Source organism: Oncorhynchus tshawytscha, linkage group LG09 (genome assembly GCF_018296145.1).
Source record: "Oncorhynchus tshawytscha isolate Ot180627B linkage group LG09, Otsh_v2.0, whole genome shotgun sequence".
Taxonomy (NCBI): Eukaryota; Metazoa; Chordata; class Actinopteri; order Salmoniformes; family Salmonidae; genus Oncorhynchus; species Oncorhynchus tshawytscha.
This window is the reverse complement of record NC_056437.1, coordinates 67,525,651-67,550,926: the sequence shown is the minus strand read 5'-3', so window position 1 is coordinate 67,550,926 and position 25,276 is coordinate 67,525,651. Positions and strand designations below refer to the sequence as shown.

Here is a 25,276-nt window from a genome sequence, read left to right as displayed (position 1 = left end):
AGGAATGATTAGGGGAGTACTGGCTCCTTATTTTCTCAGAAGGGTAACATCAGATGTGGGGGATGAGAAGTTCAGTCTCCTTTTGGATGAGTCCACTGATGTCAGTGTCTGGAAATACCTGGGTGTGGTGATTCGGTATTTCAGTGCTAAAAAAAGAACTGTTGTGTCCACATTTCTCGGGCTGGTTGAATTGGGGGGGGGGTGATGCCAGATCAATAGCAAAGGCGGTAGTTGATTTTCTTGAGAAGTGTAACCTTAAAAAAGAGAATCTTCAGTGTATTGGCACTGATAATGCGTCCGTGATGACTGGGGTGCACAACAGGGTGCACATGATTTTAAAGGAAGAATGTGCATTGCCCAATTTGGTACTCACCCGCTGTGTGTGCCAGTCTTTACAATTGGCTGTCTGTGAAGCATCCAAAGAAACCATCCCTAGGAGTGTTGAATACTCAATCTTAAACTGGTTTTCGATTTCCCCAAAACGGCGCGAGGCGTACAAAGCAGTACAAAGCAGTGTATGCCACCATTAATTGTGGCCAGAAACCCCTGCAGATCACCAAAGTGTGTGCCACACGTTGGCTATCGATTGAGCCTGTGGTAACTTGTATATTGAGCCAGTGGGAAGAACTGAAACTCCACTTTGAGTTGACCAAGGCCAGAGAACGTTGCTACATGGTGGATGTGCTACACGCCATCTACATGGACAAGACCAACTATGTCTACCTGACATTCTTGAAATCAATCCTGTCTGACGTACACGTTGCAGTGAAGTCATTTGAGGGAGAGCAAACAGATCCTGTCAAGCTTTTGGACAATCTGGTACACCTCTTAACATCAATTTGCAGCAAAGTAGTCAACACTATGGCAAAAATTGATGTCCTGAAGGATGCCATTGATGGACATCTCAGTCCATCACCATAACTTCGGTACCTTTTCGAGAGCACGGTGTACCAACTCAGTCTTGCGCCAGAGGACAAAAAGGTCATTCGGAGACAGTGCATCAACTACATTGTTGCTTCAAGCAAGGAGCTCCAAGCAAGGCTCCCAGACAACCTTGAATCCTTGCGAAACATGGCCTTGTTCAGTGTTAAGGAAACGCTAAAGCTCAATAAAGGCCCCACTGAAATTATTAAAGTAGCTGAGCTACTGGGATACCAGCCCCAAACAATTGATACATTTGTTTCCCAATGGAGAAATTGCATCTGGTTAGGTGGAACTCAACTGAAAACACAGTCGAGTTTTGGAGAGAAGTCAATAACTACACGGACTCTTCCGGGTCAAATTAATTTGAAGAACTGTGCAAAGCTGCACTCGCTGCCCTCTCCTTGCCACACTCAAATGCGGAGGTTGAACGGCTGTTCAGCCAAATGAGTGTGGTTAAGTCAAAGTTATAAGAAATAGAATGTCATTGCACACTGTCAACTCCATACTCCTGGTGCGGTATGGACTGAAGCTGGCTGGTGATACCTGTTACCAGCATAAACTACCAAGTGAAGTTCTGCAGCAGTTTGGCACCACAGCAGCATACAGCTTTAAGGCCACTCCATCCTCTACTGCTGGTTCCAGCTCCGTGACAATGAAGATGAAGAGGATTTCCTTGCCAACCTATGATTCATCATATTTACAGTATGTATGCAAGGAGTGGACTTTCTGGAACTGGCGGAGACACACAGCTGATGGTGGCAGTGTGTACTGCAGTGTGTGTGAAAACAGTGGCAATATCTGGAGGAAACCGTTGAGCAGCTAGCCAGCCAAGCAGCACAACAACCTGGAGAGCTGGAGAGAGACGCCTAGCGCATACATCCTTATTTGAGTTAAGTTGCTTGTTCAATAAGATAGCATATATACCTGGTTATTAGCCTGTACCTATAATTGTTGAGCAGTTAGGTAGCATGTTAACTAACTACCAATACACTGCTTAAAACTATATTTGTTCAGAATGTGTAGGCTTAGTAGTTAAAAAATAAATAAATAAAATGTAATTGTTTAATAATGTGTTGTGTTTCAAAATAAAAATGTGATCATATAAAATGTGTTGTGTTTATATTACTTTTACAAACAAAAATATATGATAATAAACAAAGAAATCTTTACTAACAAATGTCAATCATATTTTTTGCCGAGATGGCCAGTCAATTTCAATAACTTTGTTGCGAATTCTAAGTAATGACACAGTTTTACGTTATTACGTAATGACATCATCACGCAATGACATCACAACGTAATTGAGCAACTTTTAGCAACAAATTGACGTGCCTCTAGCAATTTCCCCTGAAAATTAGTTGGCAACACTGCACGCATGCTGGTGATAAGCGAGTTTTAGTTATGGACGAATTTAGTAAGTATCGTTCGCCGCTGGTGTCTCGATATGCCAGCAAGGAAATGGCCTACAACTTCAGTGACAGGAAGAAATTCACAACGTGGAGAAAACTGTGGATATACCTGGCCAAAGCGGAAAAGGTGTTAGGTGTTTTATAGTACCGTAGCTAGCCATCATGGATGAACATGTAACTGTTCTGCATGCCCTCGTCTGTATTTCAGTAACTAACGTTAGCTAGCTATTGTTTTCCAAATATATTTTGCAAGTCTATTGTAAAAGTTGCGACCTTGAGAGACTTCAAGCTCCCTGCTCTAAATATGGGGACCTTACAGTAAATGAACAGGTTCAGAATGTTTGCCTTCCCAAGAGAGAAGATGCGAACCATAGTAGGCAGCAGCTAAACAAGCTAGTAGGATGCAGTGTCTTGTGATAGTCATTGCGTAGTTGTGTACTGTTGGGGGGTACTCGAGGACCAGGATTGGTTAACACTGGACTAGTGTAACTTACTTTACCAACGTTCAATAAACCCTGTAGTAGTCCTTCAGATTTAACGTTATCCCCTTCAATGAATCTAGCCTCTAACTTAATGTCTGGGTTCCATATATTTTTCAGCCTCGTGACCACACTGCACATTCCAATATTCCACTGCTGTTGGGCTAAACTATTTGGAAACTGGATATATGTCTAGCTAGTCCACATGATGAGTAAAAGTGCAGACTTTGAAACCTAAATAAGTGTTGCAAAGCAAAAAACTTTAAGAGAAAAACAATAGGCAATTTTTTTTAAATCTAACCTTTTTTTACTTGGGAAGTCAATTAAATACAAATTCTTATTTACAATGATGGCCAAACCCGGAGTACGCTAGGCCAATTGTGCTCCACCCTATAGGACTCCCAATCACGGCCTGGATGTGAGCAATTTTTTTTGTTGATTAACTTAAAGACAAAAATGACTTCCACAACCCTTCTAATTTACAGGGGCGCTGTGTGTGTAATTAACGTTACTATCAGAACCTCTGTCAAATGCATCAGCTCACCTTTGGGGCGGCAGGGTAGCCTAGTGGTTAGAGCGTCGGACTAGTAACCGAAAGGTTGCAAGTTCATATCCCCGAGCTGACAAGGTACAAATCTGTCGTTCTGCCCCTGAACAGGCAGTTTAACCCACTGTTCCTAGGCCGTCATTGAAAATAAGAATTTGTTCTTAACTGACTTGCCTGTTTAAATAAAGGTAAAATAACAAAACCTGGGAAATGGACTACACAAAGGTAAGGATATAGCCAGAAATGACAAAATACAGATACAGTATCAAAATAAACAACAAAATATGTGTGCAAATAAACACTACATGGCCAAAGGTATGTGGATACTCCTTCCGATTAGTGGATTCGCTATTTCAGCCACACGTTTCTGACAGGTGTATAAAACTGAGCACACAGGGCGGCAATCTCCATAGACAAACATTGGCAGTAGACTGGCCCATACTGTAGAGTTCATGGACTTTCAACTTCATAGGATAGCCACCTTTCCAACAAGTCGGTTTGTAAAATTTCTGCCCTGGTCAAGTGTTTTTGGTTACTATATAATTCTGTATGTGTTATTGCATCGTTTTGATGTCTTCACTCATATCCTACAGTGTAGAAAATTGTAAAAGTAAAGAAAAACCCTTGAATGAGTAGGTGTCAACTTTTTGATTGGTATTGTACATTTATATTTAATTCATTTAGCAGATGCTTTTATCACACCACCATAGTGCTATCAGACTTCTGATTCCAATGTAGAGTGAAAGGGGAGCCACAAAATGTGAACCACTATACAAAATTATATAGTAAAATATTTTGCTTTTTGAAAATACAAAGTACATTGTAGTTTAGTTCAGCCCAGTGTAATTCAAAATACTCTGAAGTAATTCAAATGTGTTAATACATAACATAAACTAGGCAGGTAGCCTGGTGGTTAGAGCATTGGGCCAGTATTGAATCCCCAAGCTGACAAGGTAAAACTCTGTCGTTCTGCCCCTGAGCAAGGCAGTTAACCCACTGTTCCCCGAGTGCCATAGATGTTGATTTAAGGCAGCCCCCCCCCCGCACCTCTATGATTCAGAGGGGTTGGGCTAAATATGGAAGACACATTTCAGTTGGATGACTAACTAGGTATTCCCCTTTCCCTAAATACTGGTCATCTCTGCTTATGGAGCCTTTTAGCAGCTTAGCTGACACACACGCATATATACAGGGCCATGGGGGTGTTGGAAATCTCTCTTCTCACACTCGCTAGTAGCTACTTTAAACTTGTCCTTATGAAAAGGAATGTACGTAGTGTTCCCATACAAAACGTTGTTTCGTCACATGTCAAGTAGCAAGTTGGGCTACAGTGTCTTTCCGTTGGGGTGGGGTTGTCTAAAATAGCCAGGCCAAAATGTCAGGGTAATAAGACACCCCCTGAGAGTTAACCTCTTTACTCTCTTCACTCCCTTCTCCTTGGCCATAAGTAACCCTTTTATGTTTGCAGATATGCAAGTTGTATACAATATGGTGGGAACTCCCACCACTGCACTGCCTACCTATCCAGAGCCAAGTAAAAAACATTGTTACTTACGGTTAAGGGGAGGGGTAGGGAGGGAGTTGAGACGCTGCCCAGTAATGTCACTCGCTATTCTCATAAACACAGGGCCAACCTCCTGATCTCCTACTCAAACACCACATTCTATTTTTCAATGGTTGTAAATAGACCTACCGTGATGATTGTGCTTGAATAGTTTTCCTAAGTACTCTGTGAGATATGGAGCAAAACAACAACGCATCTAGCTATATGTTTGAAAGTGATTGGAAAATGTTGACCCACTTTCTGAACCGTTCCACTTCACGTCCCATTGACCCAATTGGCTTACTTTTTATTACATAGGAGCCTACAATGTGCAACGATGTTTCGGCTTAATAAAATCCAGGGAACACTTGATAAAGTAGCTAGCGCTTACTCTGGGATATGCATCCAGTGTATCAGCTAAAATGACAAGCTGCAGTGCTTTCCCTACACCCCTAGAGTACCATCTCTAACTGTCTCTGCTTCTCTTGCCCCCTCCCCCGCTGACCTCCAGGATCTTTGTCTGCTCCTAACTCTCCTCTTCTTATCCTCCCTTCTCCAGGCTCTTGGCCTGCTCGTCACCGACGCCCAGGTGACCGAGATGGAAAGCCACGCTGAGGACATCGACTTTGCCATGGCGGCGGAGGAGGAGAGCAAGCTGAGGCACGATGTCATGGCCCACGTGCACACCTTTGCCCACTGCTGCCCCACCGCGGCTCCCATCATCCACCTGGGCGCCACTTCCTGTTACGTGGGAGACAACACGGTAAGAGAAGCCTGACAACCACGTTATTTTAGGATGAGTGTGCTTAATGGTCATGTCTGTTTCTCATGGGTATATATACGACTGAGATTTTTATTCATATTGACTGATATACCTGCTTTTTTTTCTCCCAGGATTTGATCCTGCTTCGTGACGGTTTTGACATTCTCCTGCCGAAGGTAAATTAGTTGTTTTAGACCAGGAAGGATTAATGCTACTACCCCCAGGGCAGCACTAGATACTGATAGTATAGTGTAAAGTTATGTGCAAATTTGTTGAAAATGTCTGCGAAAGTCGAACAAGTATGATCCTATATATCCTCATCACTTCCGTAAACTAAAAACACTATTCTGTCTCTATAGTTGGCCAGAGTGATCGACAGACTGTCAAACTTTGCTGAAAAATACGCTGGTCTCCCCACCCTGGGTTTCACACATTACCAGTAAGTATGAACACCCCAGGAGGTTCGAAGGTCTTTATTAGTCCATGAGCATGACCCTCAAATTTGGGCTGTCGGGCTCACTTGGGCCGACGATGTCTCACTGATTTTCTTCAAGGTTTGTGTCTCTAGAGTTGGAAAATGTGTGATAGCAGTGCAGCAATGGTAGCGTTCTGTGTTATCACTCTTTATTTCATCCCTCCATCCCATTTATTTTCCCCATAGGGATTTTACCCTATGACAAACAATGTCAGTTTTGAACAATGTATTGTTCACGTATAGCCTTTAATCCTATATCATTGGAAAGCTTAGCTTCACAGCTATCCATCAGACATATTTTTGGAATGTTCAGGTCAACAGAACTTTGACCTTTGACCCCTAGGGTATATCTGTGTAAATCACTTAAAGGAAACCCTGATGCATTTTCATCTTTGTTTGACAAATGGTTCTGAAAGGAAGTTGGAGTTACCTTTTCAATAAAATTATATATAATATAACCAACTTTTGAAAGCACCAGCTACAACTATTGTTTTTTTTAAATAGCCCATATTGTGCCATTGACATTAGAATGTTGGAAGCTTAGCCAGAGAATTCCATGTAGTGGGGCAGATATGTTTTTGGATTGAAACTTTGATGTAGGCACCACATTTCACACACACTGCTAGAACAGGCCTTTAAAAAAATATTTGTAGATACAGGGCCATCACAGGATTCGCGTATTAACTCCACAGAAACCTTTTTCCTATATGGCCGCCAAGCAACTCCAATAGGGTCTTATTGTATCAACTTCACACGATCATACCTGTATGAATGTAACTGTAGCGTGCCCAATAATATCATAACATGCTCATAGTCATGTAGAATACACAACCAAATGGGCCGGCTGTGCAGATACAAAGATCATTCACAGAACTGTAAGAATGTGCCTAAAAATCTGTCTAAATTGCTTATTTCTGAAGATGTCATGATCAAAAACTGCAATGTTTTCTCTTCAAACATGTCAAATGGATATGTACAAGTCAAGTGATGGATGTGAGCTGATTAACATTCTAAACAATGTTATCCTATTAACTGTTGGGAGTACCCTTTCAGAACCACTTGTCAAACAAAGACACATGTCTCAGGGTTTCCTTTTTAAAGCAATTTATACAGGTAATTATGATATGTACCCTAGAAGTCAAAGGTCAAGGTTATGTTGACCTGAAAATAAAAAATGTTTTGACTGATTGGTATCTGTGAATCTAAGCTTTCCAGTGATATATAATTAAAGGGTATACGTGAGTAAATAACTTCTTGCATACTGACACATTTCTAACTCTAGTGACTATGGACTTTCAAGGTAATCACTATGAGACATCGTCAGCCCAAGTGAGCCCGACTAATCTCCCCCCTGGCTCATGGATTATATGTGCTATTGTGGATACAGGGGAAGTCGGAAGTTTACATACACTTATGTTGGAGTCATTAACTCATTTTTCAACCAATCCACAAATTTCTTGTTAACAAACTATAATTTTGGCAAGTCGGTTAGGACATCTACTTTGTGCATGACACAAGTCATTTTTCCAACAGTTGTTTACAGACAGATTATTTCACTTATAATTCACTGTATCACTATTCCAGTGGGTCAGAAGTTTACATACGCTAAGTTGACTGTGCCTTTTTAAACCGCTTGGAAAATTGGCTTTAGAAGCTTCTGATAGGCCAATTGATATCATTTGAGTCAATTGGAGGTGTACCTGTGGATGTATTTCAAGGCCTACCTTCAAACTCAGTGCCTCCTTACTTGACATCATGGGAAAATCAAAATAAATCAGCCAAGGCCTCAGAAAAAAAATGGTAGACCTCCACAAGGCTGGTTCATCCTTGGGAGCAACTTCCAAACGCCTGAAGGTACCACGTTCATCTGCACAAACAATAGTACGCAAGTGTAAACACCATGGGACCACGCAGCCGTCATACCTCTCAGGAAGGATATGCGTTCTTCTAGAGATGAAAGTGCAAATCAATCCCAGAACAACAGCAAAGGACCTTGTGAAGATGCAGGAGGAAACAGGTACAAAAGTATCTATTGCCACAGTAAAAGCACAGGGGTGGCAGCATCATGTTTTGGCGGTGCTTTGCTGAAAGAGGGACTGGTACACTTCACAAAATAGATGGCATCTTCAAGGAAAATTATGTGGATATATTGAAGCAACATCTCAAGACCTCAGTCAGGAAGTTAAAGCTTGGTCGCAAATGGGTCTTCCAAATGGACAATGACCCCAAGCATACTTGTGGCAAAATGGCTTAAGGACAAGAAAGTCAAGGTATTGGAGTGGCCATCAAAGCTCTGAACTCAATCCTATAGAAAAGTTGTGAGTAGAACTGAAAAAGTGTGTGCGAGCAAGGAGGCCTACAAACCTGACTCCGGTACACCAGCTCTGTCAGGGGGAATGGGCCAAAATTCACCCAATTTATTGTGGGATGCTTGTGGAAGGCTACCCAAAACATTTGACCCAAGTTAAACAATTTAAAGGCAATGCTATCAAATTTGAATTGAGTATATGTAAACTTCTGACCCACTGGGAATGTGATGAAAGAAAAAAGATTAAATAAATCATTCTCTCTACTATTTCTCTGACATTTCACATTAAAATAAAGTGGGGATCCTAACTGACCTAAGACAGGGAATGTTTACTAGGATTACATTTTAGGAATTGTGAAACTGAGTTTAAACTTCTGACTTCAACTGTATATCCCATTTGTCTATGAACACTCATGTTCCTGTTGGCAGTTGATGTTATTCTTCAATAACACAAACCCCAAAGCAAATCGGGGGGGGGGAGAAAAATGTATTAATTTGAAAAGGACAAATCATAGCTGTTATGCTGGGAGGTAGATGTTCATTCCCCTTGTCCTCAACTTTTCTCCACAGAACAAAGGAACACAATGCCATTTATAACCCCCCCACCCTAGCCTGGGGTTGACCAATCAGAAGTCCTTGTAGTACAACTGTGCCAATGGCCAAATAACAAGTATCCTGCTCCAGTCTCAATGTACAGATCAATGAAAATGTGGCACACGTAGCTCTGAGTCTGACATTCCAAAGATTCTGAACAGCTGTTTAACTGAAGACCAATTATTTCCATTGACAATTCCCTATTGCCCATTGGTACTCTATTTACTTTTTTAGTTCTCCTGTCCTCTCATCCTCTAAGTTGTGTATCTTCAAAATATTCTTATATTCCTCTAGGATTAAAGCGATATATTCAGTGCACTTTAATCTCTGGTTTATTTCTGTCTTCATCTTTCTGTTTTTATTTTAATCTTAATTCTTTTTTTTTTTCATTTTATTTGAACTTTTCACCTTTCTGTATTTTTTTTCTCCTCCACCTCTCTCTCGCTCTACCAGGCCGGCCCAGTTGACCACAGTGGGTAAGAGAGCATGTCTGTGGCTCCAGGACCTGGCCATGGACATGCGGAACCTTCAGCGTGCCCGTGAAGACCTGCGTTTCCGGGGGGTGAAGGGTACTACGGGCACCCAGGCCAGCTTCCTGCAGCTCTTCCAGGGGGACCATGATAAGGTGGAGGATCTGGACAGAATGGTCACAGAGATGGCAGGCTTCAAAAAGTGAGTTTAATTTATACTTTTGTCAACAGTCTCTTGAGTTTCCTATCTACCACAAGTTTTGTAATTTGAGCCTAGTACAAACAGATCCCTCAACTTTTTTAAATATATGTTTTTAGGTTTATGTTCTCATCCTGTTCATTTTTCGTCCCAGGGCCTACATGGTGACCGGACAGACGTACAGTCGTAAGGTGGACATTGACTCCCTCTCTCACCTGGCCAGCATGGGAGCCACCATCCACAAGGTCGAGATGAGATTTTACTTTAGTGGAAATCAGTTTGTCATCCTTACAGCCCTAAGTCACAAGTCTATATACGGAGAAACAATGCCTCCTGGTGGTCTTTAACAGTAGTTGAATGACCCACAGGTAATAAATTATACTCTACTCCTCAGATCTGCACTGACATCCGCCTGCTGGCTAACCTTAAAGAGATTGAGGAGCCTTTTGAGAAGGAGCAGATCGGTGAGTTATAAGAAGGAAATTGATCAACTTCCTACCCAGGTATAGGGGAATCTAATCCCAAAACTAGGGTGACTCTCGATTCCTCTCTCCTTGCATCTTTCTCAAAACGGATTGGAGCAAGAGATCAGAAGATCCTTTACCTCTGATCTTCTGCTCCAATGTGCTTTGACAAGGAGCTGTGGAGGAAGGATGTGAGGAATCAATAATATACAATTGAGTTTCGGCCCTAGATTTCACTTTGATTAAGGCACCAACCAGTAAATCATCCTGATGACTCAGAGTAAACAGCTAGTTTAAGTTATTTCCTAAATGCCAACCCATTGTTACTTGTCTGGGTCCCACTGACAAGTCTCTCCCCCTCTCCCCCACCAGGCTCCAGTGCCATGGCCTACAAGAGGAACCCAATGCGTTGTGAGCGTTGCTGTAGTCTGGCCCGCCACCTGATAGCGCTGCTTGCTGATCCCCTCCAGACCGCCTCTGTCCAGTGGCTGGAAAGAACACTAGATGACAGTGCCAACAGGAGAATCTCTCTCCCTGAGTCTTTCCTTACTGCTGACATCATCCTCAGCACCCTGCAGAACATCACTGAAGGTCTGGTGGTCTACCCCAAGGTAGAGTCATTGAGGTTTTTTAGATAATTAGATGTAGTAAGCTTCTCCAGACAGAAATTGAGGATAAAAACACAATAAACCGGGATGTTTTCTTTTTTTTTTTACCATTGTCCTCAAGGTATTATCACCAGCGTTTTAAACCTTGTCATTTCATGAGTAATGCACACAACTGCCTATCTGCACACAGAGGAACAACATTCAACTCACACTGTCTTATAGGTCATCAGACTTTTAAACAGCCATCACTAACACAGAGACTGCTGCCTACATACAAACATGGGCTACTTTAATAAATTGATCACTCGTCACTTTAATAATGCCACTTTAATAATGTTTACATATATTGCATTACTCATCTCATATGTATATACTGTATTTTATACTATCTATTGCATCTTGTTTATGCCGCTCTGTCATTGCTCATCCATATATTTGTATATTCTTATTCCATGCCATTACTTAGATTGTATATTAGGTAGTTATTGGGGAATTGTTATATATTGCTGCACTGTCGGAACTAGAAGCACAAGCTTTTCGCTACACTCACATTAACATTTGCTTACTGTGTGTATGTGACTAATAAAATGTGATTTGATGTTATGTAGGGGTGTAACGGTACACATTCGTATCCGAACCATTCGGTACGGGGACCTCTGTTTGGTCAGCACTTTGAGTGAATATAGCACACACACACACAGTTGAAGTCAGAAGTTTACATGCACTAAGTTGACTGTGCCTTTAAACAGCTTGGAAAATTCCAGAAAATAATGTCATGGCTTTAGAAGCTTCTGATAGGCCAATTGACATGAGTCAATTGGAGGTGTGGCTGTATTTCAAGGCCTACCATCAAACTCTGTGCCTCTTTTGCTTGACATCATGGGAAAATCAAAAGGAAATCAGCCAAGAAAAATGTATAAACCTCCACAAGTCTGGTTCATCCTTGGGAACCATTTCCAAATGCCTGAAGGTACCACGTTCATCTGTACAAACAAGATGACGCAAGTATAAACACCATGGGACCAGGCAGCTGTCATACCACTCAGGAAGGAGACGCGTTCCGTCTCCTAGAGATGAACGTACTTTGGTGCAAAAAGTGCAAATCAGTCCCAGAACAACAGCAAAGGACCTTGTGAAGATGCTGGAGGAAACGGGTACAGAAGTATCTATATCCACAGTAAAACGTGTCCTATATCGACATAACCTGAAAGGCCGCTCAGCAAGGAAGAAGCCACTGCTCCATAACCGCCATAAAAAATCCAGACTATGGTTTGCAACTGCACATGGGGATAAAGCTTGTACTTTTTGGAGGAATGTCCTCTGGTCTGATGAAATAAAAATTGAAATCTTTGGCGATAATGACCATCGTTATGTTTGGAGGAAAAAGGGGGAGGCTTGCAAGCCAATCAACACCATCCCAACAGTGAAGCATGGGGGTGGCAGCATCATGTTGTGGGTGTGCTTTGCTGCAGGAGGGACTGGTGCACTTCACAAAATAGATGGCATCATGAGAAAGGAAAAATGTGGATATATTGAAGCAACATCTCCAGACATCAGTAAGTTAAACTTGGTCGCAAATGGGTCTTCCAAATGGACAATGACCACAAGCATACTTCCAAAGTTGTGGCAAAATGGCTTAAGGACAACAAAGTCAAGGGATTGGAGTGATCATCACAAAGCCCTGACCTCAATCCTATAGAAAATTTGTGGGCAGAAGTGAAAAAGCGTGTTTGCGAGCCAGGAGGCCTACAAACCTGGGTACACCAGCTCTGTCAGGAGGAATGGGCCAAAATTCACCCAATTTATTGTGGGATGCTTGTGGAAGGCTACCTGAAATCTTTGACCCAAGTTAACAATTTAAAGGCAATACACTTAATTGGTATTTGGTAGCATGTAAACTTCTGACCCACTAGGAATGTGATGAAAGAAATAAAAGCTGAAGTAAATCGTTCTCTACTATTTTTCTGACTTCACATTCTTACAATAAAGTGGTGATCCTAACTGCCCTAAGAAAGGGAATTTTTACGAGGATTAAATGTCAGGAATTGTGAAACTGATTTTATATGTATTTGGCTAAAGTGTATGTAAACTTCCGACTTCAACTGTGTGTGTGTGTATATATCTATCTCAGAATGGGATGATCCTCCATTGTTTAAATCTCCAGTTAGGGAATATTTTGGCTTCCTCGTAGAAGCAAAAATTTATTGAACTTATTTGAGAATTAATTTGCCCAAGATAAGACGTGAAGAAAATGCACAAGTCATTAGTGTATTCCTTCAACTTTCTGAAGAGGCAATGGTGCGGGATCCCCCTGTCTGTGTATAGCTGTACACGATGATGCTAAGGACAGCTGTCTTCTGGTAGATGGAAAGTCTTTCCTAAAAACCTTCTCAATGAATTGTTAACTACAAAGTAAAGTATTCAGCCCCTTTGACCTTTTCCACATTTTGTTACGTTGCAGCCTAAATCCATTTTAGAATAAATAAAATCTACACACAATACTCCATAATGACAAAGCGAGTATTCAGACCCTTTGCTATGAGACTCATAATTGAACTCTGGTGCATCATATTTCCATTCATCATCCTTGAGATGTTGCTACAGCTTGATTGGGGTCCATCTGTGGTAAATTCAATTGATTGGACATGATTTGGAAAGGCACACACCTGTCAATACAAGGTCCCATAGTTGACAGTGCATGTCTGAGAGAACCAAGCCATGAGTTCGAAGGAATTGTCCGTAGATATCTTAGACAGGATTGTGTCGAGGCACAGATCTGGGGAAGGGTACCAAAACATTTCTGCAGCACTGAAGGTCTCCAAGAACACAGTGGTCTCCATCATTCTTAAATTTTAAGAAGTTTGGAACCACCAATAGTCTTCCTAGAGCTGGCCGCCCGGCCAAACTGAGAATTTGGGAGAGAAGGGCCTTGGTCATGGAGGTGACCAAGAACCCGATGGTCACTCTGACAGATCTCTAGAGTTCCTCTGTGGAGATGGGAGAACCTTCCAGAAGGACAACCATCTCTGCAGCACTCCACCAATCAGGCCTTTATGGTACAGTGGCCAGACGGAAGCCACTCCTCATTAAAAGGCACATGACAGCCCACTTGGAGTTTGCCAAAAGGCACCTAAAAACTCTCAGACCGTGAGAAATAAGATTCTCTGGAAACCTGGAACCATCCCTACGGTGAACCATGGTGGCAGCATCATGCTGTTGGGATGTTTTTCAGCGGCAGGGACTGGGAGACTAGTCAGCATCAAGCAAAAGTAACGGAGCAAAGTACAGTGCGATCCTTGATGAAAGCCTGCTCCGGAGCTCAGACTGGGGCGAAGATTCACATTCCAACAGGGCAACGACCCCAAGCACACAGCCAAGACAACACAGGAGTGGCTTTGGGAGTCTCTGAATGTCCTTGAGGGGCCCAGCCAGAGCCTGAACTTAAACCTGATCGATCATCTCTGGAGAGACTCTCCCCATCCAACCTGACAGAGCTTGAGATGATCTGCAGAAAAGAATGGGAGAAACTCCCCAAATACAGGTATGCCAAGCTTGTAGCGTCATACCCAAGAAGGCTTGAGGCTTTAATCGCTGCCAAAGGTGCTTCAACAAAGTACTGAGTAAAGTGTTTGAATACTTATATTCATTTAATATTTCATTTTAAAAATATACAGTGGGGCAAAAAAGTATTTAGTCAGCCACCAATTGTGCAAGTTCTCCCACTTAAATAGATTAGAGGCCTGTAATTTTCATCATAGGTACAGTTCAACTATGACAGACACAATGAGGGAAAAAAATCCAGAAAATCACATTGTAGGATTTTTAATGAATTTATTTGCAAATTATAAGTATTTGGTCAATAACAAAAGTTTATCTCAATACTTTGTGCACCTAAATGAAAGGTTATCTTCACCCAAAAATGAAATGTATTTGTTTTTTTGCCAGACCTAAAATGTCTGGTGCATTGTTTTATTTTAATTTTAAAGTGTTTCTGACAGTGGAAAACAGGGAGAAATCAGAAACCTGGAAAAACAAAAACATTTTTATTGGGCCCGACATTATATGGCTCATGATCTGTTCCTGGGTTAGTTTGACATTTTGCCAAAACTAAAATTAACTACAGTAACTGTTGCCTTTTAAAAAATTTCCTGCTCTACTGAAACTGAACCGTGACCCCAAAACCGCAATACGTACCGAACCCTGGGTTTGGTGAACCGTTACACCCCTAATGTAATCTATCCCTTTCTCATCATAATTTTCATCTTTCCCCCTCAAACTCTCATCCTCTCTCGTGCTCTCAGGTGATAGAGAGACACATCCGTCATGAGCTTCCCTTCATGGCTACAGAGAACATCATCATGGCTATGGTGAAGGCTGGAGGCAACAGACAGGTACACACCCTTCTAGCGAAGGAGATGTCTGCTGTATGAGTCAACCTTTTTTTAAAGGTATCTGTAACCAACAGATGCCTATCTATATTCCCAGTCAAAACCTTTTGAAATGGTTGCATGTTGCGTATTTATATTTGTGTGTAATCACACAGTAACAGTTTCTCTCTTGCCTGTGTTCTTGCTCCAGGACTGCCATGAGAAGATCCGTGTGTTGTCCCAGCAGGCTGCAAACGTGGTGAAACAGGAGGGGGGGGACAATGACCTCTTGGCCAGGGTCCAGGCTGACCCCTACTTCGCCCCTATCCTGGGCCATCTTGACAACATCCTGGACCCCAAGACCTTCATCGGCCGCGCCCCCCAACAGGTACTATACAGAACACCCCACTACCCGTCATCTTTGTTTTTCACAACTTGGCCTCAGAGTATTGTAAAACCTTTAGTTTAACCTTTAAACAGAAAATAATCTCCAGCACACTTGGTACAGATTTCACGGTGGCAAAATATCCATTCAATCTGAGCATCAATATCACCAGTGTGCTCTTTGGTATTTAGTAGAGTATACAGATTTTCTCCATGTGCTTATAGTTGACGCACCCTAACTCATCATTCTGTCTCCCTCTCAGGTGGCGAGGTTTCTCTCTGAGGAGGTACGTCCTCTGCTGGAACCTTACAAGGCCGAGATTGACGTCAAATTTGAGCTGGAGCTCTAAAACGGGACACTGACCTAAAAAACGACTAATTTAACACTAACTTAGTTTGAACCAATTCTGAAATTATTATATTATTTTGCAGGTCAGGAGTGGCCTTTTCACTAAAACACATACTGTTACACACCAAAATAAACCTCATGACTGACTAATTGCATGCTGTATTGTAAGACAATAAAAGACTGAAATCAAAAGTCGGTGAGTTTGTAATGATGTAATGCTAAACTAGCAAGGTTACAACGTATACATACAGTTGAAGTCGGAAGTTTACATACACCTTAGCCAAATACATTAAACTCAGTTTTTCACAATTCCTGACATTTAATCCTAGTAAAAATTCCCTGTTTTAGGTCAGTTAGGATCACCACTTTATTTTAAGAATGTGAAATGTCAGAATAACAGCAGAGAGAATGATTTATTTCAGCTTGTATCACATTCCCAAGAGCTCAGAAGTGTACATACACTCAATTTGTATTTGGTAGCATTGCCTTTAAATAGTTTAACTTGGGTCAAATTCTTCAGGTACTTCCACAAGCTTCCCACAATAAGTTGGGTGTATTGAGTTCATAGCTCCAACCTAAGTGTATGTAAACTTCAACTGTGTGAAATCTGAAATTTCAGGGCCTACGTCTGAATTCCATACTGTTCCAACACTACATTTTCCTAAATGAATGTATTATTCACCAAGTAAAACATCAACATGGTGTTTAATTAAATAACTTGTTAGCTATTTGAGGCACCATAAACCTATTGAGACTAAAGGACCCAGCTTCCACTTCAAATGGATCGGGTCAAAGGTCCTTTGGTGGGACAATCTTTATTACCAAGAGCGTCATCATAGGAAGCTGATGATATTGGTGCAGTGGAACCAGTATTACACTCATTTATTACTTTGTATTTAACTTATCTAATGCTCAACAGTAGACGCCCTGTTACAGCTTTCAGTCTAGAGAGAAAGAAGAGTATATCAAGTCCTTCTGATAGATTTTTGGTTTCACTATGTGGATGTACAATAATTTATGGTAATGTGGTTGTGTGTGTGAGAGAGAGAGAGAGCGAGGTGTGCAGAGGAAGCCCACAGCTTGTACAGTATGTTACTGGGAGGAGCTAGTGCAAATAGTTGTGAATCAGGATATTGTTGGCTAGACTGTTACCGTAATGTCTTGCAGAGCAAACCCCTTTCAAAAATGTACTTTCAAAAAATGAATGCTTCTAAGTAGAATAGTTACACAATCTAATATTTTTTTTGTATATAGTGCTTTTCATTACAAAGAGAATTTCAAATATGCTTTGAAAACAATAATCCATTCTGGGTTCTGGCAGTGGAAAGTGCTGGTGTTCCACAGCTGACCGGGTGTTGAGGCAGTTCAGAAAGGCAGTGGCAGTGGAAGGAGTGTTGCTGGTACAGGAAGGGAGAAGTGTCAATCAGATAATGTAGATGGGGCCCGGAGCTCTTCCTCGGGCACTTTTGCTGTATCCTCCACAATGTGTTTTTTTTTTAAAATATCTAGGATATACACTTAACACACATGAATAGAAATAATCCCATTAAGTACAGTATTAACAAGGAAAGCCACGTATGTGTCTAAGTTCCCCAGTTCCACTCACAATGGGCATGATCCGATGCTCAGACATGAGCTATGTCCTTACCTGTTTCCTCATGGTGATACGTGGCAACTTTATTTTTGAATGAATCAAATTATAACTGTCATGGTCAAAATCGCTATCGGATCACATCTTCACACTTCAATCAATACTGTCATCCTCATACCAATCTTCGTTATCACCATTATAATAATATAAAATATCTAAGCCCCGCGGCGTATTATTTCTTAATCCAGCCCCTGACCCGATGTAATAATTGTACCATACAACCGTCTCTCTGGTAAAGCGAGTTAGAAACAACTTTCTTCTGGTGTTATTACGGTATATTTGACAGTGATGGCCAAGGGGGAGAGGCATTTCCTCTATTGAGGAGAAAGTCAAGAGGTTGTGTCAGCTTTACCTCCCATCTGTACATACAAGAAAACTGTGAGTTTAAACCACTTTTTACTTAACTTCTCTTTCTCTGACAGATATGATTGTATTCTAGGTTACTATGTCATAGAGCTTGCAGGAAAGGCATTTCACTGTACTTGTGCTTGTGACATTAACTTGAAATATGAAACTTGTCAATATATCTTATTTGTGTAAATAGTGTCTATGACATTGTTGCTCTTTCTGTATCTTGCTTTCCTCTCTCCTTTTAAGTATCAATTTTTCTGGGTGTCATTTGATGAGGGTTTAACAGTCTGGAAGAGCAAGGAGCTTATTTAAACTAGACAGTTATTTTTCTGTGCTTCCATTCTCTTCCTATCACTCAAAATCATTTCTCAATTGAGTAAGCCTGTAGCTTCAAACGTTCCTTTTCACCTCATCAGCTGTGATCCTGTAAGATGTGTACGAACAGATAATCAACAGATACTACTCTTTACCGGACCTGGGCTCAAATACTATTTCAGTTATTTCAATTACGTTCACATCCATTTCAAATGAAGTTTTCAGATGTTTTTATTATTATTTGAAAGTAGTTGAATATTGGAATGTATTTGGAAGTATACTTGGAAAGTATTGACATATAACGTGGGGCAAAAAAGTATTTAGTCAGCCACCAATTGTGCAAGTTCTCCCACTTAAAAAGATGAGAGGCCTGTAATTTTCCTCATAGGTACACTTCAACTATGACAGACAAAATTAGAAGAAAAAAAATCCAGAAAATCACATTGTAGGATTTTTTATGAATTTATTTGCAAATTATGGTGGAAAATAAGTATTTGGTCAATAACAAAAGTTTATCTCAATACTTTGTTATATACCCTTTGTTGGCAATGACAGAGGTCAAACGTTTTCTGTAAGTCTTCACAATGTTTTCACACACTGTTGCTGGTATTTTGGCTCATTCCTCCATGCAGATCTCCTCTAGAGCAGTGATGTTTTGGGGCTGTTGCTGGGCAACACGGACTTTCAACTCCCTCCAAAGATCTGGAGATGAAGCCACTCCTTCGTTGCCCGGGCGGTGTGTTTGGGATCATTGTCATGCTGAAAGACCCAGCCACGTTTCATCTTCAATGCCCTTGCTGATGGAAGGAGGTTTTCACTCCAAATCTCACGATACATGGCCCCATTCATTCTTTCCATTACACGGATCAGTCCTACCGGTCCCTTTGCAGAAAAACAGCCCCAAAGCATGATGTTTCCACCCCCATGCTTCACAGTAGGTATGGGGTTCTTTGGATGCAACTCAGCATTCTTTGTCCTCCAAACACGACGAGTTGAGTTTTTACCAAAAAGTTATATTTTGGTTTCATCTGACCATATGACATTCTCCCAATCTTCTTCTGGATCATCCAAATGCTTTCTAGCAAACTTCAGACGGGCCTGGACATGTACTGGCTTAAGCAGGGGGACACGTCTGGCACTGCAGGATTTGAGTCCCTGGCGGCGTAGTGTGTTACTGATGGTAGGCTTTGTTACTTTGGTCGCAGACCTTTGCAGGTCATTCACCAGGTCCCCCCGTGTGGTTCTGGGATTTTTGCTCACCGTTCTTGTGATCAATTTGACCCCACGGGGTGAGATCTTGCGTGGAGCCCCAGATCGAGGGAGATTATCAGTGGTCTTGTATGTCTTCCATTTCCTAATAATTGCTCCCTCCCACAGTTGATTTCTTCAAACCAAGCTGCTTACCTATTGCAGATTCAGTCTTCCCAGCCTGGTGCAGGTCTACAATTTTGTTTCTGGTGTCCTTTGACAGCTCTTTGGTCTTGGCCATAGTGGAGTTTGGAGTGTGACTGTTTGAGGTTGTGGACAGGTGTCTTTTATACTGATAACAAGTTCAAACAGGTGCCATTAATACAGGTAATGAGTGGAGGACAGAGGAGCCTCTTAAAGAAGAAGTTACAGGTCTGTGAGAGTCAGAAATCTTGCTTGTTTGTAGGTGAACAAATACTTATTTTCCACCATAATTTGCAAATAAATTCATAAAAAATCCTACAATGTGATTTTCTGGATTTGTTTTCTCATTTTGTCTGTCATAGTTGAAGTGTACCTATGATGAAAATTACAGGCCTCTCTCATCTTTTTAAGTGGGAGAACTTGCACAATTGGTGGTTGACTAAATACTTTTTTGCCCCACTGTATTTGAAAATACTCAAATACAACTAAATACTCCGATGCATTTGAAATAATGAATTTGAAAAATATTTTCAAAGTATCTTTTTTTATATGAAATGATTTGACAATAAATTCAAATACTTCCAATAGAAGTAGTTGATTTTGGCCACGTTATTTAAATGTACTCAAATACACAAAAAATGTGTATTTCATAATTTGTTTTTTAAATACTTGTGTATTTAAACTCGGGTAAGGATTTGTCTGTGTGTGCTCTCCTCTTCAGCCACTTCTTTATTAGCAATAGGCAGAAGAATACTGTGGTCACGTAATGCTACAATGATATGGCAATGAGGATGATGGAGAAAATGTTCATGTTTACTTACTTTCAGTACAAGTAACAAAAATAAAACACTTGTGCTCTGAGTCACCCTCCACAGGGGTTTGTCTGGAAGATATACAGTGCCTTTGAAAAGTATTCAGATACCTTGACTTTTTTCCACATTTTGTTATGTTACATACAGCCTTATTCTAAAATGGAATAAGTAAATGTTTTTTTTAAACTTAGCAATCTACTCACAATACCCTATAATGACAAAGTGAAAACAGGTTTTTAGAAATGTTTGCAAATGTATTAAAAATAAAAAACAGAAATACCTTATTTACATAAGTATTCAGACCCTTTGCTATGACATTCGAAGTGGAGGTCAGGTGCATCCTGTTTCCATTGATCATCCATGAGATGTTTCTACAACTTGGAGTTCACCTGTGGTAAATTCAATTGATTGGACATGATTTGGAAAGGCACACACCTGACGATATAAGGTCCCACAGTTGACAGTGCATGTAAGAGCAAAAACCAAGCCATGAGGTCGAAGGAATTGTCCGTAGCGCTCCGAGACAGGATTGTGTCAAGGCACTGATCTAGGGAAGAGTACCAAAATATTTCTGCAGCACTGAAGGTCCCCAGGAACACAGTGGTTTGGAAACACCAAGACCTTTCCTAGAGCTGGCCGTCTGGACAAACTGAGCAATCGGGGGAGAAGAGCCTTGGTCAGGGAGGTGACCAAGAACCCGATGGTCACTCTGACAGATCTGTGGAGATGGGAGAACCTTCCAGAAGGACAACCTTCTCTGCAGCACTCCACCAATCAGGCCTTTATGGTAGAGTGGCCAGATGGAAGCCACTCCTCAGTAAAAGGCACATGACAGCCCACTTGGAGTTTGCCAAAAGGCACCTAGACTTTCAGACCAAGAGAAATAAGATTCTCTGGTCTGATGAAACCAAGATTGAAGTCTTTGGCCTGAATGACAAATGTCACTTCTGGAGGAAACCTGGCACCAGCCCTACGGTGAACCATGGTGGTGGCAGCATCATGCTGTTTGGATGTTTTTCAGTGGCAGGGACTGGGAGACTAGTCAGGATGGAGGTAAAGATGAACGGAGCAAAGTACAGAGAGATCCTTGATGAAAACCCGCTCCAGAGCGCTCTTGACATCAGACTGGGGGCGAAGGTTCACCTTCCAACAGGACAACAACTCTAAGCACACAGCCAAGACAACACAGGAGTGGCTTTGGGACAAGTCTGGGACAAGCTTGTAGTGTCATACCCAAGAAGTCTTGAGGCTGTAATCGTTGCCAAAGGTGCTTCAAAAAAGTACTGAGTAAAGGGTCTGAATACTTAAGTGAATTTGTATTTTTTATTTTTGATAAATTAGCAAAAATATCTAAAATCCTATTTTTGCTTTGTCATTCTGGGGTATTGTGTGTTGATTGATGATGGAAACAAACAATTTAATATATTTTAGAAGAAGGCTGTAACTTAACAAAATGTGGAAAAAGTAAAAGGGTCTGAATACTTGTCGGAGGCACTGTATGTTGTAATGGGAGGTATTAAAATACTAACTGCAGTTCTTGTTCTCGCCAGGTTTGGTATCGCTGTATCGAATGAGACTGTTAACATCACAGACAGATTCCCCACCATCAGGTAGGAGTCACACTGGTCTTGCAATCAAGTCAATGTCTCACAGTACTCTATAAATATTCTCAATGGCATGGATCAAAATGAAAAGTGAATCATTGAGGAATCAACACTATATCACTTTAATATTGAAGTTATAACATTATTCAAATTGTATTTGTCGCACGGTATACATCGTCCAATTAAAAACATGCTTGTAGGTTCCTTCTCGTCAATGCAACAACAATAAGAAATAAGAAAATATAAGAATACAAACATAACGCAAATGGCAGAAAATAAAATAAACATTTTAGCAGACACAGAATGGCCTCAATTCGTCAGGGCATGGACTTTACAATGTCAAGTTGGCTGGATGTGTTTTGGGGGACCATTATTGATACACAGGAAACTGTTGAGCGTGAAAAACCCAGCAGCATTGTAGTTCTTTACACACTCAAATTGGTGAGCCTGGTAACTACTACCATACCCCGTTCAAAGGCACTTCAATTTTTTTGTCTTGCCCATTGGCACACATACACAATCCATGTCTCAAGGCTTAAAAATCCATCTTTAACCTGTCTCCTCCCTTTCATCTACACTGATTGAAGGGGATTTAACAGGTGACATCAATAAGGGTTCATAGGTTTCACCTGGTCAGTTTATGTCGTGGAAAGAGCAGGTGTTCTTAAGGTTTTGTACATTCAGTGTAAGTATAATACAGGAAAGCACAATTTATTGTCCAATATTTACACGTGTATTGGAGAGGGGTGCACGTGTATAAATTGAGCAGTATAATACGAGTCTGGTAGCAGCAGTTGTGATGTGTGTGTAATGAATGAATTTATGTGTGTGGGTGTGTGTGTGTGTATAATGAATGTATGAGTGGGTGTGTGCGTGCGTGAGTGCACGTGTGCTAAGGTGTGGAGAATCAGAGCAGGTGGTCAGTTCAAGTGTTCAGCAGTATGATGGCTTGTGGATAGAAACGGTCTCTGAGCCCGTTGGTATCAGAACGGAAGATGGTATCGGAGCATGAGACTGCTGAACACTTGACCTGGACTGACCCCCTGCTCTGATTCTCCATACACTAGCACACATGCACTCACTCACAGACATACACAGTCCCAGGCCCAGATGCAACCGGTCAGGACGTGCAGCGGTACTAAAGCATCCTTCACTCATGCTGAGATCTGCAACGTCTGTGCTGTCCTGGGTAAGTGAATAGATATATATGTATATATATATATATATATATATATATATATATATATATATACACACACACACAACACAACACACAACAAAAATACCCCCTTCTCTCTCTGTGTGTCAGCCCTGTGGGTTGTGGTGATCCGGTGTCAGGGACTATGGTCAGAACAGCAAGGTGAACATTGCCAGTATCGTACTGGGCTTCATCTCCTGTGTGGGCATCTCCATCATCGGAAACTTCCAGGTATCGTTTGGAATCTCGCTTCAGTGTAAACTATTGTGATAAAGGGCAGTTATCGCAATACTATTATAATATCTTTGTATTATTGTGATACAAGTCCTATTATAAACCGGGTGGTTCGAGCCCTGAATGCTAATTGGCTGACAGCCATGGTATATCAGACCGTGTACCACAGGTACGACAAAACATACATTTTTACTGCTCTAACTACGTTGGTAACCCGTAAAAGCAATAAGGCACCTCGGTGGTTTGTGGTATATGTCCAATATACCACGGCTAAAGGCTATGTCGTGCTTAAGAACAGCCCTTAGCCGTGGTATATTGGCCATATACCACACCTCCTCGGGCCTTATTGCTTAAATATCCTCCGCCCCTCGCATGTACACATAGCAAGTTGACATATTGTTATACCTTGACAATTGCTGGCTATATCTCCTTCGTTCCATCTTCTCTCCGATCCCTCCCTCTCTTCATCCCTCTCCTTCAGCAATCTGTACTGATAGGGATCCACTTGTTGGGAGCGTTTTTGGCCTTCTTCGGGGGCCTGGCCTACTTCCAGCTGCAGGTGTGGCTCTGCTACAAAGCCCACCCCTTTAAAGACTGCCACTGGGTTGGACCTCTTCGAGCTACCTTCTGCAGCATCTGCAGCATCCTGGTCATCACCAGTATCCTTACAGACCATACCGCTGGGGGTGAGAGAATGTCTCTTCATGTAGGAAGATAAAACACATCTATTACTCACTGTTGAGGCATGCTTAACAGTGTTTATGCAAAATATAGCAACTTGAATACCAGTGAAAATATGACACATAAACAATGGACTGTAGTATATATTCCCTGACCAGACTGGCAGTACAGTGGTACACTACACTTAGCTGGGAATGAGACGGTATACAAACTGTATAGTTTCGACATTGACAGGTCATCTGCTTGTGTTGTTGCTCCTTGCCTGGCCTTTCCCTCCCCAGTGGCTATACTTCATAATACCAGCTACAAATCTGGAGCGGCCGTTTGTGAGTGGGCCTTGGTCATGTCCTTCTTTGTCCTTTTTGGCCTCTTTGGGTCCGAGTTCCGTCACATCGACTTCCACCAGCTCACCGTGCAGAAACAAGGTCTGAAGACACAGAGCACCAACGGAGTGGTTTCATAGTAAAGCCAATGAGACCGTGACAATGACTATGCATTGATACACTGTTCATTGCTTAGCATCTAAAAACAAACACACACACACACACACATACACGCTGGGTTATTTTGACCCAGCTAGTTGGGTTGTGTGAATACCCAAACATGGGTTAATTGAACCATCATTAGTTGTTTTTTTACCATCAGTTGGGTTGACCCAGCAGCTGTTTAAAAAAAATGTAATCCATAGGTTATTTTCATGAGGCATGGCCTATTGTGGGCGGGGCTTTCAAATAATGATTTTTGGCCACCTGTAAGAGTAAAGGTCATTCCTGTTAATCATGTTAAGTTTGTACACTGCAAATGTCATTTTTCTTTGAATTTCTTTGCACATTACATATTTGAATATAACATTTATAACATTATTATATACATATCCCAACATTGAGATATCCCATATTTTAGCATAAGCTCTTGGGGAACTCACATACTTGTGTAAACACTATTAAAGCTACAAAAGTGTCTGTGTTTATCCTTAACATGTGATAACAATACAACAGAACACATGAACCAGAATGACATTTACTCTCACGGGTGGCCAAAAATAACTATCTGAAAGCCACGCCCCTACAAAGCCATGACTCCAGCCTTCTGAGCTGACCCGCTGGGTCATATCTCAATAACCCAGCATCAATAACCCAGCAGTTTTTTAAAGAA

At 41.4% G+C, this 25,276-nt stretch overlaps 1 protein-coding gene and 1 pseudogene across 1 annotated transcript; both read left to right on the top strand.

Moving 5' to 3' along the window:
- Positions 1-2,241: 2,241 nt before the first annotated feature.
- On the top strand, positions 2,242-16,075 carry LOC112258478 (adenylosuccinate lyase). The gene is made up of 11 exons (XM_024432871.2): positions 2,242-2,460; positions 5,462-5,665; positions 5,797-5,841; positions 6,025-6,104; positions 9,496-9,714; positions 9,866-9,956; positions 10,106-10,175; positions 10,548-10,786; positions 15,085-15,174; positions 15,362-15,538; positions 15,798-16,075. Exons 1-11 carry the CDS (start codon positions 2,326-2,328, stop codon positions 15,882-15,884), a joined length of 1,437 nt encoding a protein of 478 aa, XP_024288639.1. The 5' UTR covers positions 2,242-2,325; the 3' UTR covers positions 15,885-16,075.
- A 1,693-nt stretch (positions 16,076-17,768) lies between these two features.
- LOC112258477 lies at positions 17,769-24,521 on the top strand (annotated as a pseudogene).
- Positions 24,522-25,276: the final 755 nt, after the last annotated feature.

Bases quoted from the DNA above. Each gene is read 5' to 3' on its own strand.
- LOC112258478 (XM_024432871.2), top strand. From the start codon at position 2,326: ATGGACGAATTTAGTAAGTATCGTTCGCCGCTGGTGTCTCGATATGCC. The intron at 15,175-15,361 runs GTACACACCCTT...TTCTTGCTCCAG, and splicing joins AGGCTGGAGGCAACAGACAG to GACTGCCATGAGAAGATCCG. The intron at 15,539-15,797 runs GTACTATACAGA...TCTCCCTCTCAG, and splicing joins TCGGCCGCGCCCCCCAACAG to GTGGCGAGGTTTCTCTCTGA.